Genomic DNA, 18,201 nt, shown 5'->3' on the forward strand with positions numbered 1-18,201 from the left:
GACTCATTCAGTTGGAGTGAAGAATGTTTGGATTTGCCTATTTGTGTGCTTTTGTGTATGACCAGTGTTTGTTTCAGGAGTATTTTTGAGTAGCAGGACGGACAGCGCTTTCACATCAGACCACCTAATTGTCAGGAGTGGGAGCTTTAGTTACCTGCGCTGCAATGACAATCTGCCAAATATCTGTCCTCTAATTGACGTTGCGTTACAATTTCTCCATTCCATAGGCCCTGGTCAGGGAGTTGTAGTCCAATCTATCCGCTACGACAAACTCGCTGTTGTCTGTCTTGCCTTTAGTACATTAACAGTGATACTATGTCCTGCCAATGATGCCTTCTCTAGCGCAGTCTTCCCATCCGAGTCCCTTGCCTCGGCATCGGCACCGTAACGTAATAATGTATTCACTGTATCAAGCTGGCCTCGCTCAGCCGCGATATGCAGTACCGGGCATTGCATGCCGTGGGTCGTGAATGATTCGTCGGTTCTTTCGTTTGGATTGATGCCATTTTGTAACAGATACTCGATGATTCCCGCGTCGCCACTTAGAACCGCTAGAGGTAAGAGTCCTTTTCGTGGAAATTCTGCTCCGTAATCCACAAGAAGCTTCACAACTGTCAAAGGAAGCTTTTCCTTAATCGCGGTTTCTAGAGCATCAGATCCAGCGAGGGCTCCAACATTCGGATTCGCGCCAGATTGAAGAAGAAATGTGATCCAAGCCACGTCGCCAGCCATGACCGCCTCTGTCAACGGTCCTCCTGCATGTCCAAAATGGTGATTAACATCCAGCCCTGCGGGAACAAGGAGTTGGTAAGCCTCATTACCCCCCCCTATATGCGCATTTTTCATGATTTCGTGCGTGATTTTGGCTCCAGCGTTGAGACAATCACGTATGGACGGTACATGGTTGGCAAGGGCTGCGTAGGCTAGGACTTCTTCTAGCGACAGACCGGAGTCCAGTAAACCTTGAACGCCATGATCATCAAAGAGAGACTGGAGTGAGTCGGTGTCCTTTTTTGCCGCTGCCTCCCCAACCTGGACTCTGAGCGAGGTCATGTTTCGTGTCGTTCACAGGCTTGTGTCACTGGCCTGTCGACGCCAGGAAGTATACAAGTGATGAGAGGGGGACTTGGTAGTTAAAAGTGTGGCCTCTCCTCAGGCAACGAAATTCGGGAAAATATGTTAGCTTAGCGTGCCTCGAAATTAGAAACAACCTGTCGGACAAAGGTTTGCACTTGTACATGGTCTGACAAGAGAATAACCAATCATACGAAGGAACCGACCTATTGCTATAGTACCAAGAGTACTGAAATAGTTTGTGGAAAAGGGGGTGGCAACGAGGTCAACAGGGTTGACAAGTATATAGGGACCCTCGTTGTCCACTCAGTTGACAAAAAGATAGAGCATTCAATACATCTGAAGTTGCACCCGTTCGACACAACCCATGACTCACTGCAATGTGTCGCTAAGCGCGGATCTTTTCGTTTCCCCAGGTTCAACCAATAATAAATAGTGGGGATGGCCATTTTGGCCCCCCTTCTAAGCGCCCAGCGAAAATCTCCACAGCTCCAACCTGGCGGACATATATTTGTTGAGGTTTCTCGTTCCTCCAAACCAGGAAAAGAATTATTCCTTTAACCATCGTTTGTTACAAAAGACGTTCGTTCCGCACGCATTAATGCGTTCTCCCAGAAATACGGAGGTAATGCAATTATCGCAGCTCACTCGGCCTGAAACCCCAACTCATGATTCACCATCCAGTCCACTCAGTGCTGTCTTGGACATCGATGCGCTACTCGGCTCTGGCAGCGCATGGACTAAGTCAATAGCTCCGAAAAATCAGATGTTATGGCACCACTTGTTGAGCTGGTGTTTGCAACCTCGCATCATTTTACGGTTTCTTAGATCGCGAAAATGCTCTCTGCCAAAATTTTATGTCTGTCAACTGGGGAAATATTTGTTCCTCGTGATCTGGATTTTTATTTCCGTGTCAATACTTCAACGGCATTCTTCGTCCCTCATTTTCGGATCCATCGCAACGATACAGAGACCTCGAGCAGCGCGTTCAGTCCTCAGCAACTTCTGGACGAGGTAACGTTAACAACGAGAGAGTCTATATTGCCGCAACCATCATCAACGAAAAGTTGATTCGTGATGTCTGGGGTCGGTCTCTCCTCTCTCTGATTGATCTCTTGGGGGAGAACAATGTTTTCGTCAGTATCTACGAAAACGACAGCGGCTCAGGCACAAGCGATGCGCTTCGCGAGCTTCAGCACGAATTCACTTGTCTGTAATCAAAAGCTTCATCATTAATGCCAATAACTAACCTGATTCTAGGCAATTCTTCGGTTATCACTGGAGGCCATTTACCTCTCTCTTCCTTTCCGACTATGCGGCTACCAGATGGTGAAGATCGTGTACAGCGCATAACCTATCTTGCGGAGGTTAGAAATCGTCTCCTTCAACCCCTGGAAGCTTCCTATGCTGGAAATTCTTCTGGTTTTAGAAGCGCAGCAGATATCAAGTTCGACAAGATTCTCTTCATAAACGACGTATTTTTCAACCCATTGGACGCTGTCCAATTGCTTTTTTCCACCAATGGCGGCAAAGGCACGGCAGAGTATCGTGCCGCCTGCGCCATCGATTTCGTCTGTGGAATAATGTTTTACGATTCCTTTGTTGTCCGAGATACCGACGGGTTTGGGATGGGATTAATGTTTTACCCGTGGTTCACCACTTCAGGCAGCGGGACCAGCCGAGCCTTTGTCCAGAGTCAAAAGGACGCTGTGCCCGTGCGTAGCTGCTGGGGAGGTATGGCTGCCTTCAACGCATCGCTTTTTCAGACTCGGCGATCGAAGTTGCCGCTGTCAGAAACAAGATTGGAGCCGGTGTCGTCGTCCGATCCCCATACCAAACCCCAGCTTCCGCTCAGATTTAGAAGCTCCCAGGAACCCTTTTGGGAGGCCGCCGAATGCTGTCTGATTTTTGCCGACATTGAAGCACTGTATGGGGACCCCAACGTGGAGAATGGGACGGGCGTATTCATCAACCCTTATATTCGCATTGCCTATTCACAAACAACTTGGGAGTGGCTGCCCATTTTTCGCCGGTTCGAGCGCATGTTCGAATATTTGCAATATGTAGTCAGTATGATTGGCTACCCAGAGTACAATCCTCGACGACTACACGAGGCCGGCCAACTTGTGGAAGAAACAGTCTGGGTCTCGGCATCAGAGCATGATGCGGCGTCTGTGGGTCACTTCATGCGCGTGCGTCGGGAGGCCGCTCCGGGTGGATTTTGCGGCCAACGGAGGATGTTCGTTATGAAGCGTGATTTGGAAACTGCCAACACTGGAGGCACTGGGAAGAATTGGGAAAAGATAAGGGTTCCACCGGGGGCCCGCTAACTGATAAGTCGATCTCAAACAACAGTCACCGTCCCTACAACATCCCCTCATCCTACCAAGCTCTCACCGTTTAACACCTTGCGAAACCCGTCCCTCCCCTTTGGATAGTTGACTTCGATCCTCTCAGGATTTCGACTCCCCTTGTGTGGCTTTGGATCTTCTGATGAATCTTGCCATGGAAGCCCCCATTAGGTGACAACCCTGGCGAGGCCAGCTTGATACATTATTACGTTACGGTGCCGAGCACCTCGCCGCCACGCGGTCTAACGTGCAGTCCACATCTATTTACTTTACAAGGAAAGAGTCTATAAATAATTATCCTAGCGGAGCGTAAGCGTAGCTAGGTATTAACTGCAAAACTCGACAAGAAAGTCGCGAAAGCCGCGATGCTGATTGGCTAATCCAAAATCCGCCTCTTTGATTGGCCAAAGACGATGCAAAGATCATGTGATAAGGCTTGGCAAGGTTGGTCGCCCTGCCCCGTGACCTCGCGACCACCCCCTTTCATGATTGCTACTGCCGTCAACAACCTTTATTCTCAACACTCAACCCTCTCAATCTTTCAAATCTATTCTTCAAATCCGACCCTCTCGAACCTCTCGGATCGCGTCGAGCTTTCTCTCTCTCTCTCTCTCTCTCTCTCGTGGACGCTCGATCCCGAAAGGCAGGAATCCGTTAGCTGTACAAAAAGGTCAGTCTGCTGGCAAAAGATACTACTTCATCGAGCGCTAATATGGCCTCATTAATTCCTCCCCCTGGAGAACCGTCGAACCCATTCAATCCTCCGAATCCTCCACTGCCTTCTAATCAACCGGATACTTCATCGGAGACCCGAACCTGTTCCAATTGTGGTCAGGTCAAGCCAATCGACGACTTTAAGCCTAGGCGAGGGATAAAGCTTACAGCGACCTGCATAGAATGTCGTGAGGGTGTATCTACATCAAAGAAGCGGAGTACGGTACCTATAATGAGCCCCGCTCGTGAACAACGCAAACCGAGCTTTTGTATAACCGACGGTGGCTTCTGGAGCTCGCGACCGAACCCCTCGGCCTATTCTCCCTCGCAATCTTAACAGTCAGGACACGCCCGCAGAAAGAGATGCACGTCGACGACAAGCCGCAATTAGCAGAGAACATCGATCTATTCGTCGCGGCGGTGGCGAGCCTTCACCCACGCCCAATCTAGAGGAACTCTTAAGGACTACGCAAACTCAGTCTTCTCCAGAGGGCAGGGAACCTTCCAGCCAGCGTTTATCGCTCGGGATATCAACATCTCTCCGTCCCCGCGCATTGCCCCGTATCCTCAATTACTTCCCTCGCTACAGACCGACGGTGGACGTGGAAGAATACGTCCGTGTAAAGCTAACACTCCATGTTCCCTTTCGAGCCGTGGATGACTTGCTTCGTCTCGACAACTGTGATCCCCCTTTTGCGTCTTTTACTGATGCGTGGAGCTACTGGCAAGTGACCCATTCGCACCACGCGGAGAGTGACTACATGGAGGAGCTACCTCCCAAACCCGAGGAAGATGATTTCGAGGATCTTCACGTCGATGACGACGCCCACGTTCAAGCTTCATGGGAATTGCTTGCCCAGCAACTTCCTGATCATGATGCCGCCGTCCGGCTGGAAGATCCAGACAAGCTAGGTGATCATGGCCTTGATCGCTCGTATGATTGGAGCCCTCACGTGGGCCGATATCCCGCCCTTTCTGACGACTTTTGGAAGCAAATGAAGGCGACATCTCCGGCTCACTTGGCCGCCGTCTCGTCGGCTAATCCCGATGATCTCGCGGTGAAACAGCGACAGCTGTTTAACCATATCGTCAGTCATTACGGTCGAGTCCTGGCCGGGTACAATCCGGCCCAATTCCTCATCAATCTCGACGGCAAGGCCGGGACGGGTAAGTCGTACGTGATTATGCTGATCTCGACTACCCTCCAAGAGATGGCCAGTGCCCATGATCTCCCGAATCCGATTCTCCGTGTCGCCCCCACGGGTGTGGCGGCCCATGCAATTAATGGGCGGACCCTGCACGCTCTATTCCGACTGCCGGTCAGATTCACCAAGGAATATGAGAAACTGAGCCCGCAGAACTTACAGGCCACCCAGGCGAGTCCCCGCGACGTGCGGTACCTCATCATTGACGAGAAATCGATGATTGGCTTAAAGATGCTATCGTGGCTCGATCAACGTTGCCGCGAGATCTTTCCCGCCAAATCAGATATGCTTTTCGGGGGGTCTCAATATTGTGATGACGGGCGACCTTTTTCAATTGCCCCCGGTGATGATGAAACCCCTGTACTATGATGGGCCGTTAAAGGACCCGCAGGAGATCGCGGCTCGAAACCTCTATCGCGCCTTTAATCAGACGATCGAACTCGACGTCATTCGCCGTCAAGAGGGTCCGGATGAAGAAGCCTCGGCGTTCAGAAAGGCGCTGGACAGTCTCCGGGACGACACGGTTTCCATGGACGATTGGCAACTCCTGTCGACTCGTGTTCAGTCAGTCGTGTCGTCGGAGATTCCAGCATTTGCAGACGCCCTCCGTATTTATAGCACGAAGCAACAGGCGGCGGATTTCAATCACGATCGCCTGCGAGATCTTCGACGTCCTGTTTTCGTCGTCCATGCGTCTCATGAAGGGATCAAGGCGTCGAATGCGACGACCGAAGAAGCCGGCAACCTGCAGACGGCGATTCCACTGTCAATGGGCTGTCGAATTATGCTGACCGAGAATATCTGGACCGAACGCGGCCTGGTGAACGGCTCTCTCGGGACGGTGGAGGATATCATTTGGAAGGCGGATGCGAATTGGCGGAAGGGCCCTCCATTCGCGATTCTCGTTCACTTTGACGGCTACGAGGGGCCTTCTCTAGGCGACGAAGGTGGCCATTCTTGGGTGCCGATCTTTCGCTCGAGGCGAGATTTCTACTACGGCGCCGTCAGCTGTTCTCGGACACAGTTCCCCATCACCAATGCCTATGCGATCACGGTCCGTAAGGCGCAAGGAATGACGGTGAAAAAGGCCGTCCTGAACCTCACGGCTCGTGATTTTGTGGCGGGTCTCAGCTACGTCGCGGTGTCCCGCGTCAAGTCGCTCCGAGGTATCCTATTCGAAGAGCCTTTTGGTTTCGAGCGTTTTCGAGTGAGAATATCTGACACGGTCAAATCACGCCTAGCCGATCGAGAACGACGTCGTCCCGAGCATGTTAGCTTGACTGAACGGGAAGAGCGTGATATTCCTCTCCGCAGCAGTCCTCCGCCTATTCCGTCCTCGCCAACGGGCCCGCCTCAATCCGAGCCATCATTGTCCGGCAACGACTCGATAAGCGATTACTAGCGGGCGAGGCACAGGTCAGAAATCGTCCTGTCTCGCTAATCCGGGAGACTTTCAAGGAGGCATAGTAGATAGAGGAGTCCAGAAAACGAGAGTCATCGACGACGAGGTTGACCCTGCTCCCACACGACCAGTATCCAGCCGAAATAGAAATGGCCTTCGTGTTCCGATAGTAAATACTCTTCTCCCTTATATGGAACTAATGGATTTTCCCCGTCGATTTCTTCTAATCATCGTACCCCCGGTTGGCAATTGCCTTTAATAGTGCCAAAGGCCCCTGAGGCGGTCCATAGACTGGATCCGATGGGGATAGTTGTTAAGCGGATCTAGTTAAATGCTCTGGCTAATCACCCTCCCGAAGGGGGTCCGTAGACTGGATCCGATGGGGGTGGTTGTTAAGCGGATCTAGTTAAATGCTCTAGTTAATCAACCCCCCGAAGGGGGTCCGTAGACTGGATCCGATGGGTTGGTTGTTGACAAGATCTAGTTAAATGCCCCGGCTAATCCTCCCCCCGAAGGTGGTCCGTAGACTAGATTCGATGGGGGCTGTTGAGCGGATCTAGTTAAGTGCTCTAGTTGATCGCACGTGGTCAAGTGCCAAGTATCACGTGTTCCGCGCCCCGCTCGAAGTGGTTCATGGATTGGATCCAATGGGGTCAGCCAATTAGAGCACGTGATTAGGTGTCGGGTTATAGATTTTCCGGGATACGGCGGCACTCTACTTATTCCTGGGTGGGCCGTGGATTGTTGTCTCAGATTGCGATTGGCAAGCGCGAGCGCTGATTGGTCTGCTTAAGCGCTGAAGCGCGAACCAATCAAAAAATTCAAAAAATTTTTTTTGCCAAACGAGTCTGAGCACCGCGTTCGTCGCGTAATATTTAAATTACCACCACCAAAATGAACGTATTGAACCGTAATCATAGATTCTCACGGTCTTCGGTTTCGCAGATCCTCTCTATGAACCACGTCGAGTGAGAGGCCGCGCCCCCCCGGAAAATGTTTAATCCGGGGCCCGGGGTGGTTATTTGGTCCACGGATTGGATCCAATGACGGTGATCCCGGAAAATATTTAATCCGATATGGTTGATCGGAAAATTGTTAATCCGTTAAAGGTCGGGCGGTCCATTGACTGGATCCGATGGGCGACGAGGGGGAAATTTCATCGGATCCAATCCGTGGATCATGTCGAGTTGGGAGGGCGCCTCCAGGGGTTAGCACGTGATCCCGGAAAATAGTTACGTGATTGGCCAGCTCGTCGCTCTTGGCGTCGCCGCACAACGCCAAGCCCTAACCAGGCGATTTCAAAAATTAAAAAATTTTAAAAAAAAAATCAAGCTTATATTTTATAATAGCAAAAATTGCTTCAAAATTGACACCAAATCGTGGTTGACCTATCAAGGACGTAACCGAGTGGTAGAATACTCGGATTGCAGTCGAACCGATAGAATTGAGGGGCCTTACTAGTGTTCGATCATAGGTAAGGTAAGAGGGTTGTCCGGCCTAGCTTTCTAGGTGCCCTAGATGGGTAAACGTAATGCTCCAGCCAGTGATTGTTGATGTCATACTGGGTAATCTGAATGGGGGTTCACTGATTTAAACTCTCCTTCAGTTGAACTCGTCTGATTGAAACTTTCGCTGGTTGTGGCGCCCCATCTATGAGTTCGTCAGAGATGGACTATAGGAGGGGGCTCTTTTTTTTTTTTTTTTTTAGTATTTTCGCCTTAAGTCCTATATCGCCAGTATAGCGATGATGACCTGCTTAAACAGTGAGGAGATGGCGACCTTAGGACCCGTGGACATAGAGAGTCAGTTTACACTATCACTAATTTCACAGATCCAGATCTCGTAGATCCGTGAAATCGAGACGCACAGAAGACGTGTTGAGGGCTTACAGTGAGTGTATTGACTAGTGGTTAGTGCCGCACGAAGATTCGCTCCGTTCTCTGCGATGTTGGTCTTATTGCAGAGGCATCCACGTAGGTTCGGAAGTGAGTTGATTTTGGTGACCTGCTCAGTACCAAGTCTATTAAGAGGAACTATACATAGAACCCAGTTCGTAGTATTACCGGAGTGGAGTAGAGGGTAGATTTGTCCGATGAGACTCTTTCCTGCACTGGTTGGTGCGTATAGAATGGTATTACTCTAGTTACCGAATAGAGACTGTGGAGCGTTGACTTGATATGGACGAGGGGAGAAATGGTAGACTCTTTCTACGATCTGTACGATCATATTCTTCACGTTTCGTAAATGCTCTTCGTGGAAGACCGACCATAAGGGTGTAGACGAGGCGCTGGGACTCAATATATGACCGGAGGAGGACGACGTCGACGATAAACTCGAGATATCTTTATCCATTTAAGTCGGGGTGTCATGGCATAACCTGGAATCCCCTCGAACGGTCTTGGCAGGCCCGCTGTGGCTGTCGAATAGCCTCGTGTGCCTGCTTATAGCCTTGTGTGCCTGCGTGGTAGCCTTGCAGCATGACTGTACCGCTGACTATAAGTATCTAGGATGGGTTTGCATTGCTTTCACGCTCTTTGTCTCTCGTCTTGTACTTTATAGTGCATTGGATAGTAATATCATTGTCGAATCTCTGCTCTCGTTTCCTCGTACGTCCCCACCCTGACAGCAATAATCGAATCCAATCGCCGATTCCATCGGGATTCCGGTGCCAACGTAATCTGATTGCAATCGATTGGCCCGATTCCATCGGGATTGGCGATTGCAATCTCCGATTGCCAAACCTAACAGGGGTAACGCGGAGCATTAAGACTACTCGGTAACTTCACTATATCTAAACGCTATCGTAGTATTCGCATTGAGATTGAGCAAATCTTCTATAAGGTAGACGGTTTATGTATACGTAAACAAAAAAATATTAAGAAAATAAACAGGCCCCCTCCTATAGTCCATCTCTAACGAACTCATAGATGGGGCGCCGCAGCCAGTGAAAGCTTCAGCCAGACAAGTTCAACTGTAGAAGAGTTTAAATCAGTGAACCCCCATTCAGATTACCCAGTATGACATCAACAATCACTGGCTGGAGCATTACGTTTACCCATCTAGGGCACCTAGAAAGCTAGGCCGGACAACCCTCTTACCTTACCTATGATCGAACACTAGTAAGGCCCCTCAATTCTATCGGTTCGACTGCAATCCGAGTATTTTACCACTCGGTTACGTCCTTGATAGGTCAACCACGATTTGCTCAACTGTGTTAATTTGGAGGAAAATTCTGTCCTTGAAAAATATATAATGTGATCCACCCATTTTCCCCGCGCACCCCCTCTCCACGCACTCTCCCACCAGACGCTACCTCCCAATTACGACACGAAACATCTCAACAATAGAACATGGCATCACAATCCAAGACAGCAGAATCATCCTAGCCGTTCAAGCTATCCGATCATCTAAAAAGCTAAGCCGTCGACAAGCTGCTAAGATCTACAACATACCCGAGTCCACACCACGCGACCGAATGCACGGAAGCACTCCGATGGCCGAATTCCGTCCTCAGGCACATCGGTACAGTGATCAACATCGTCTACATATGGTCCATAGACTGGATCCGATGAGGGATATCGTACGAGCACAAAATATCGTGATCAATATTGTCTACACATGGTCCACGGACTGGATCCGATGGATCAGCCAATCAGAGCAAATGATTTAGGAATTTTCGGATTATAGATTTTCCGGTAGTGTCAAATCACGTGACACGATATGGGGCCCTGTGTGGGCACTCCCCCTTGTCGCCCCGTCATCGGATCCAATCCGTGGACCATGTGGCGGGGGGAAATCCTACTCGATAGATGTCGATATCTCCCGATCGGATCCAATCTCTGGGCCACTCAGAGAAGCTCGATTGATCACACTCGACATGGTTCATTGATTAGATCCGATGAAACACCACCGCCACCGAATCCAATCCGTGGATCATGTGGCTGGGAGGGCACCCTACTCGATACAGTAGAAGTCGATATCGACATGATCCACCGATCAGATCTAGTCCGTGGACCACCTCAGACAAGCCCTTACTGATCACACTCGAGATGGTTCGTCGCCGAGCGTGAACGGGTCAGCTGAACCTGCACGTTGTGCAGCCGCTGAAAGTCAAATGTACAATGGAGAATTGGGGGTTTGAGGGGGGCGAAGTGGCGGCCGTGAGGATCGTCGATTGGGAGGCGATCAAGGCACGCTGGGAGAGGTAAGGCAGATTTTGAAGGGGCCGGGGAAGATAATCCAGGAAAAAGGAGGGGCATAATGCAGCAGGGGAGGATTCAGGTGGTGTCGGGTGCAGGGCGACGGAGGTGAAGAAAGAAAACAGGTAGGAAGAGAAGGAAAAAGGGATGGGATCTTATAGACGTTAAAAGCAGCGGCGCGCCCAGCCTGCGACGATACCTGAAAACCCTAGGCCACCTCAACCGGAGGCAGATTTCCCTTTACGGTCCGAGTTTCAGCCAGAGAGTCACGTGTGAACCGGCGCGTCAGTGTTTATCATTCCTGAAATGTAAATATATGCCAACTCCATTAACCACAGCAAATTCATACATTGAAGACTGCATCTGTGCTGTATATCAAGGGCTAGAATGATACAAGACGCCATAATCTGGCGTAAACGGTATCCCACATTCTCCTGGATATTTAGCGTCCACAAGGTGCAACCTACTCAATGGGAACTGAATTGCAAAATGGTACGCTCCTTCCCATATGAATACGTTCGTGGCTCATTAAAAATAGGCAACCGTTCCTTCCGTCCCACGGCTCGCCTACCATTTTCACTTTCTAAATCTGAACCCAAAACAAAGACGTCCGCCATCACTACTCAGCCCAAGAATACGAATCTATCTCGAAGGTTGAGACAAGATCACCCGTCAGGTTGCCCTTCACAATTCTCTGCAGACAAAATTAAGGAGACCGACCCGTACAGAATCAAACTGCTTTGGCGAGAAGTCATGGCACCCAAGACGCCCTCATACGCACGCCAAACGAGATCCAGCAATTTAAAGAGTCGGAATCCCTCAAACACGCCTGGTCAGACAGAAGAGACTGTGACAAATAAGACCTCGGACATTTTCTCGACACCTATCCCTAACAAGGATACTCCCAGAAAGCAGACAGTCAAAAATGCCACAGTTCGAGACGTTGACTTCGAAGAGACGCAGTTGATTCCGCGCGGAGTTGAGATACTCAATTCGCATCAGAACATCGTGACAGGAGCTCACGCTTATTTCAACTCCGACACACCTCCGGACCCAGCCCAATCACGCGAATTCTACCTATCCGTCATTCAAACAGCCCTTGCAGGAAGAGTTGAACGGGACATAGACAATTCGATATTCTTGCCAACGGACGCCAACTTTATCAAGTCTGTGCGCAGAGCGTATCGCAGAATGGGAGATGAATACGTTTCGGAAGCTGAGTTCAAGGTATTTGCTTGGCAGAATCTGTTCATCGGGCAGCACGTCGTCTTAATGGATGATACTGAAAGGCAGCTTTGCGCTGTACGACTTGTGGAAATATCGTTGAAGCCTTGCGAAAGTCGCGGCCGACGTGTGTGGTTTGAACCTCCACTCCTCTCTTCGAATCAACCTCCAAAACCCTTTAGCTTCGACATTTCCTCCGATAGTCAATTCTGGCTTTCCGACAAGATTTTAAATGCCGACTATCGAAGACATACCAAGTCAGCCGTGCATTGCAAGTCCTGGGGTACATTTTGTCCCTATTTATCGATCGAGTTCAAAGCCACAATTGATGACAAACGGGTCGTGGGGAACCAGATAGCTACCGCTGGACTGATTTCCTTGTTCAATCGATACCAGTTGAAGCTTGACGCCGCTTTTCAGCCCACTCCAGAGCAATTGAGACTGGTTCGCCATTACGGATTGACGATGGAGAAAGAAATATGGACAGTATGGCTCTTTGAACCAAAAACAACCGATGGGGCTTGGGCCGGCTGCACAATACAAGTACTTGAAACCGGGACTTGTCTGAAGGAAGGGGACATTGTGGGATTACTTCAATGGATCAACGAAATTCATCGGTGGGGCCTTTGTGAGTACGCTCTCGGATGTGAGGAGGATATCAAACAGATTCTGAGCAGAGGTACCAGCAACCTCAGAATCTCCACGATAGGGTCCTGAGGCAGCGGGATCGATGACAGATGTCAAAGAGCAGATTTTCGGCGCACTGTATCGTCAATGGTAGAACTCTACCAAAATACTTCACGTGTAAGTATCCATATGATTTTACCATGCATGCTTCAATGCCTCCAGCGAAGACCACAGATTGTTCCTGGAAGCACCGGCACCATTCCTCAGGACACAGGACGGAGAGGCGGCTGAGCGACGACGCCAACTAAGTCGCCGACACTCTCTAGTTATCTATCTGAATGGAAGTGGAACGCGGGGAAAAGTGGGAGCATACTTGGAGCGATGTCAAAAATGGCGGGCTGCTGCGACTATAAATTATTGAAATAGAAAAGCGGAAAAGGTCGTTCTGACCGGGCTGGCTAGAAATAGTGCAGGGAGAAGTCGCATAGTATCTCATCGTTGAGAAATACAAATTTGGCCCACCGTGGCCTTTAACATCCCAAAAAGCTGCTGGTTCCAGGGTTCTTATCAAGCCAAGACGAGCGGGCAAGACCTTGGCAAGCTACGGTCTTGCTTGATTATATCTCCGCCTATATTGCTGCAACTCATTGTTTCCATTGAGTTTTGTACTCTCCGATTTATTCTTTATGACTCACTGTAAGCTCCGTAGATAGATCGCTCCTTGGAGCCTTTTTATTCTTGTCGACTTCCTCGAGATATGTGTTGGCAGTCCACATTGGGACTAGCCTGATCACGTGCACCGCAGCCTTCGTGGCCGCGCTCAGATAGGTTCAATCAATCAATCCTCTCTCGATCCTACAGAGGGTGATCAATCGAGCTTGTCAGGGTGGTCCATAAACTGGATCCGATGGGCGACGGGGGTTTCATCGGATCCAAGGAGGGCTGCCCCTTCGAGGGGTTAGCACGTGATCCCGGAAAACAGTTACGTAATAACGCCAAGCCATATGCTTACGTAATTGGCCGGCTCGTCGCTCTTGGCGTCGCCGCACAACGCCAAGCCCTAACCAGGCGATTCCAAAAAAAAAAAAAAATCAAGTTTATATTTTTAATGCCAAAAACTGCTTCAAAATTGACACCAAATCGTGGTTGACCTATCAAGGACGTAGCCGAGTGGTAAAATACTCGGATTGCAGTCGAACCGATAGAATTGAGGGGCCTTACTAGTGTTCGATCATAGGTAAGGTAAGAGGGTTGTCCGGCCTAGCTTTCTAGGTGCCCTAGATGGGTAAACGTAATGCTCCAGCCAGTGATTGTTGATGATGTCGTCTTGTTCATACCGTTGGGAGGTCACTGATTCAAACTCTTCTACAGTTGAACTTGTCTGGCTGAAGCTTTCACTGGCTGCGGCGCCCCATCTATAAGTTCGTTAGAGATGGACTATAGGAGGGGGGCCTGTTTATTTTCTTGATATCTTTTATTTGTATATATGTGAACCATTTGTTTTATAGAGTCTATATAATCAGTCGACGACTTTAGGCGTATACTAGAGGCTCTTGAGATATATACGATTATTTAATCCATTTAGGCTTTTTACGGCTACTCGTAAAAACGGCGTGTACTCTCTTTTACCGTCCTTACGAAAGTACTCCCCTTACGGTACTAGTCTATATCTTAATAGAGGCTCTTCTCAATACAAGTAATATACTAACAACGTAAAAAGATTTATGGAAGATACTTAATCTTAATGCGAATACTACGATGGCTTTTAGCTATAGTGAGAAGGTGGCAAAATAATTTTTGAATTTTGAGCTAATGCTCCGCGTTAATCGCAGTTCTCGGCACGTTAGCGACCAATCAGGCCATGACAACTCATCGCTTCTGAGTCAAGTCGCCCAGCCGCGCAGCCGTTTAACATGGCATATCTTGCAAAAACATCCACCCTTTCACATGCCTTCGCAACCGCATTGCCAGAATGTCCTTCTAGGGTATAACATCGTCCTCTTCCCGTAAGCTTGTTGTGGTGACAGGAGGCGCCATGTCTTTGCCGGTAGGGGATCCGACTGATCCTAGCCTTCCGAAACCCGTCGACGGCAAAGTTGCTTCTCGGAATCCGTGGGCGGAAGCATTCAAGACACTGGATGTCGACGAACAAAAGCGATATAATCAAACAGAAAACGATCTCTTGGGTATCCTGGCGCTGGTGAGTAAAAGGTCCCATGCAGGATGGAGGAACTACAGCGGCTGGCGCAGGCCAACCTAACATTCATGTTCCACGCAGATCCGAACAGATACAGAAATCAACAAAAAGCGATGTCTAGAAAAGGGTTGGACGGCCTATCGCAACAAGAACGGGGATGAAGTGAAGCTTCGGCATGTCCTAGAGAAGATTTCCATGTGGGTTACAGAAATTATTAGAGTTATCGATGTTGGAGTCTCCTTCGACAAGAGTGGCCAAGCAGCCTTGCCCTGGGCAGCGATAAAATATCTGATCACGGTAAGGCAACATGTGCCCTATGTCTGAGGGATCCTGCTTATAGCTAAATCTTCATGTTCGAATACATAGGTCGGGACGAACGACATCGAACAGTTCAGCCATATGAGCGAAGCCGTGGAGTCAATCTCCGGCCTCATTACGCGGTACACAGTCTTCGAGAAGCTTTACCTCCATGAGGATTGCGAATCCACGCCGAAGCTTTATGAGTCCATCTGCGAGCTCTACGCAGCGATACTGCGTTATTTATCCAAGGCGAAAGCATACTTCAGCGGGAACTCTCTACGTACGTGCGAGACCAGCCAGCGCCAACCTTATATTCTGCTCCCAAACGGTGGTAACCGGAAACTGACCCACACTTTTAGAGCGATTCGGTCGGGGTGTGGTGGAAATGATGCGCAAACAATACGATGAACTGTGGTCGAAGATCACGGAGGCCGACGTGGAGAAATGGGCGAGACTAGTAGATGTGGAGCGTAAGTCTTTGCCTGCCGTCAATCCAATCGATCGCTGCTGAATCTCTGAAAGTTCAACGGAAGTTGGCAAAAGATGCCTTAGAACGCTATGAGACGCTAAAAAGAACCCTATTGCATAAGCTCGACCAGCCTATCATGCAAATAGCTGATCAGATGTCGATTCTCCAGGACAGATTTAACCGTGAGTTGTGCACCATTCCCATCAGTTGGCGGAGATATTCATCTCGTCTCAGGGGAAGAGCGAATAAAGGTATTCCAGTGGATGTCCAAAATCGAATACAGAAAACACCACGAAGATCTTTCGAAAGACTTGTTACCTCGATCTGGCCAATGGCTGCTACAGAGCCGTGAATATATCGAATGGGGTCAGTCGAGTGTATCTTCTATGTTCTGGCTCCATGGTATCCGTAAGCAACCTTAGAGCGATTCCCCTAGGGGTGGTACTAATCTTAAGTGTAGCTGGATCAGGGAAAACGAAACTCGTGTACGTTGTCCTTTGCGAGAATACCACGACTCGAAGTGTTTTCTTTTCGCACAAAGGCCCTCTGAGAGCATTCTGCGGTGCATAAGCACAGTTTTGCTGACCTCGAACTGGTGGATCAGATCGACCGTCATTAACAACATGTTTGAAGCCCACTCGGCTTTGAGCGCACCTCCGATTGCCTTTTTCTACTGTGTAAGAAACGAAGCCGAGAGAGAACGTGCCATACCGGTTGAGATTATGCGGGCTATACTTAGACAGCTTGCCAGCACAAAGCCAGATATGCCTATTAAAGAGCCAGTTGCCAAGGAATATGAAAATCGCAAGAGAAAGGCCGATGAAGATTGCTCAAGTCTCAGAGAGTTGACGATTGAAGATTGTACCAGGCTCATTCTAGCACTCACAAACGACAGGCCTGCAACAATCATTATTGATGCCCTGGATGAATGCGACCGATACATACGCCACGAGCTGCTTGAAGCGCTAGATGAGATAGTGAGTAAATCTGTCGAGGTGGTGAAGGTATTTGTCTCGAGCCGTGACGATGTTGATATCGTGAGTGACTTATATGTCTCCTCTAAGCCGCCTAAATTAGTTAAAATGGACTCTGCTAATCTGTATTATTTCCCCAGCAACTTCATCTAGAGAGGTCGAGGTCTCGAAACATCTCCATCAGCGCCAGTCAGAACGGTCCAGATATCCAACGGTTTATCGATTCAGAACTGGAAAGGTTAATTACCAAAAAGCTTCTATTGCGTGGCAAGGTATCCAAGGAACTCAGAAGTAGAATTACCAAAGTTCTGAACGAGGGTGCTCAGGGGATGTTCCGGTGGGTAGCTTTATCGCTTGACGTTTTGAAACGAATACCATTCAAAGCAGACTTCGAAAATGCCTTGGGCCAACTTCCTCGTACACTTTCCGATCTTTACGACAAAATCTACCACCAGATCGAGGAAACTGAGACTTATGGACGCAGAGTGGCAGTTATGGCGTTGAAGTGGCTTCTTTGTGCACAACGTCTATTGTCTGTATCGGAGCTTATTGCTGCTATTTCTATGAACCTTGAAGATACGACCGGATCACCAACCGGCACCCACGAAGATCCAAGCCACAAGCGAGACTCGTCATCAGAAACGGACTTAGAGGACGGCTCTGACTCAATATTGCCATCTGATGTTGCTTTGTTATGCAATAACTTGGTGGTTATTGACACAGAGCTGAATGTCTTCCGCTTCGCACACCAATCCGTGCGAGAGTATTTGCGAAGTCGGAAAGAATATACAGATGCGGAGCTGCATGTGCTTGCTACGGAGAGATGTTTGGACGTATATCTGGCTAGGGCGCCGCCAAGATTTGGTGTGGCCAATGTTGGTTGGGAAGATCCTCTCAGGAGGTATGCCAAATTCTACTGGCCTGTCCATTACAAATTGGCAGAGAATCACATGTCTTTGAAACTAAGGAAGAAGGTATTGCCATTCTTTCTGCAAGAATCAAAGGTTTCTCCACTATATGTGGCGTGGGCGGAGGATATCACATGGCACCGATCCGGCTACAGGATAAATGATCTATTGGGGTTGGATTACGGTGACCGTCTAGGCTATCGACTGTGGTCTGCATCTTATTCACCGCCTACACCGCTCAGTATAGCATGCGCTTTTGGGCTTCAGTCTTTGGTGAATGACTTCGACGTTCTATCGTCTGTTGATTGGAGTCGGCAGCTATCAAGTGACAATATAGCAGGCCGTTCACGTACGTTGCTCAATATTGCTGCAGAAGAAGGCCAAACACCAACGGTGCAACGGCTGCTGGAGAAAGGTGTCGATCCGGATTCCAAGGATGAGGACGGCCTGACGGCATTATCGCAGGCAGCGGAGAACGGGCATGAGGCGGTGGTCAAGCTGTTGCTCGAGAAGGGCGCCGACCTCGAGTCGCGAGACGAGAAAGACGGCCAGACACC

General features: G+C 49.3%; 4 protein-coding genes across 4 annotated transcripts in view; 3 read left to right on the forward strand and 1 right to left on the reverse strand.

The window, feature by feature from the left end:
* Positions 1-261: 261 nt before the first annotated feature.
* On the reverse strand, positions 262-1,053 carry Z518_02586 (uncharacterized protein; the record flags this gene model as incomplete). The annotated part of the gene is made up of 1 exon (XM_013419614.1): positions 262-1,053. One exon carries the CDS (start codon positions 1,051-1,053, stop codon positions 262-264), a length of 792 nt encoding a protein of 263 aa, XP_013275068.1.
* Positions 1,054-2,202: 1,149 nt separating this feature from the next.
* Z518_02587 (uncharacterized protein) lies at positions 2,203-3,404 on the forward strand (the record flags this gene model as incomplete). The annotated part of the gene is made up of 2 exons (XM_013419615.1): positions 2,203-2,287; positions 2,335-3,404. The coding sequence occupies 2 exons, from the start codon at positions 2,203-2,205 to the stop codon at positions 3,402-3,404; spliced, it is 1,155 nt and encodes a 384-aa protein (XP_013275069.1).
* An 8,030-nt stretch (positions 3,405-11,434) lies between these two features.
* Z518_02588 (uncharacterized protein) lies at positions 11,435-12,886 on the forward strand (the record flags this gene model as incomplete). The annotated part of the gene is made up of 1 exon (XM_013419616.1): positions 11,435-12,886. One exon carries the CDS (start codon positions 11,435-11,437, stop codon positions 12,884-12,886), a length of 1,452 nt encoding a protein of 483 aa, XP_013275070.1.
* Positions 12,887-14,831: 1,945 nt separating this feature from the next.
* The window catches only part of Z518_02589 (uncharacterized protein), a gene marked incomplete at both ends in the record, with an annotated part of 6,217 nt that continues 2,847 nt past the window's right edge, over positions 14,832-18,201 (forward strand). The window contains 8 exons of the mRNA XM_013419617.1: positions 14,832-14,996; positions 15,075-15,290; positions 15,360-15,577; positions 15,763-15,944; positions 15,997-16,170; positions 16,223-16,247; positions 16,367-16,799; positions 16,877-18,136. Of these exons, the coding sequence (XP_013275071.1) occupies positions 14,832-14,996; positions 15,075-15,290; positions 15,360-15,577; positions 15,763-15,944; positions 15,997-16,170; positions 16,223-16,247; positions 16,367-16,799; positions 16,877-18,136 (2,673 nt within the window). The remainder of the gene's footprint in view (positions 14,997-15,074; positions 15,291-15,359; positions 15,578-15,762; positions 15,945-15,996; positions 16,171-16,222; positions 16,248-16,366; positions 16,800-16,876; positions 18,137-18,201) is intronic.

The sequence above is a fragment of the Rhinocladiella mackenziei genome (genome assembly GCF_000835555.1).
Source record: "Rhinocladiella mackenziei CBS 650.93 unplaced genomic scaffold supercont1.2, whole genome shotgun sequence".
In the NCBI taxonomy this organism is placed as follows: Eukaryota; Fungi; Ascomycota; class Eurotiomycetes; order Chaetothyriales; family Herpotrichiellaceae; genus Rhinocladiella; species Rhinocladiella mackenziei.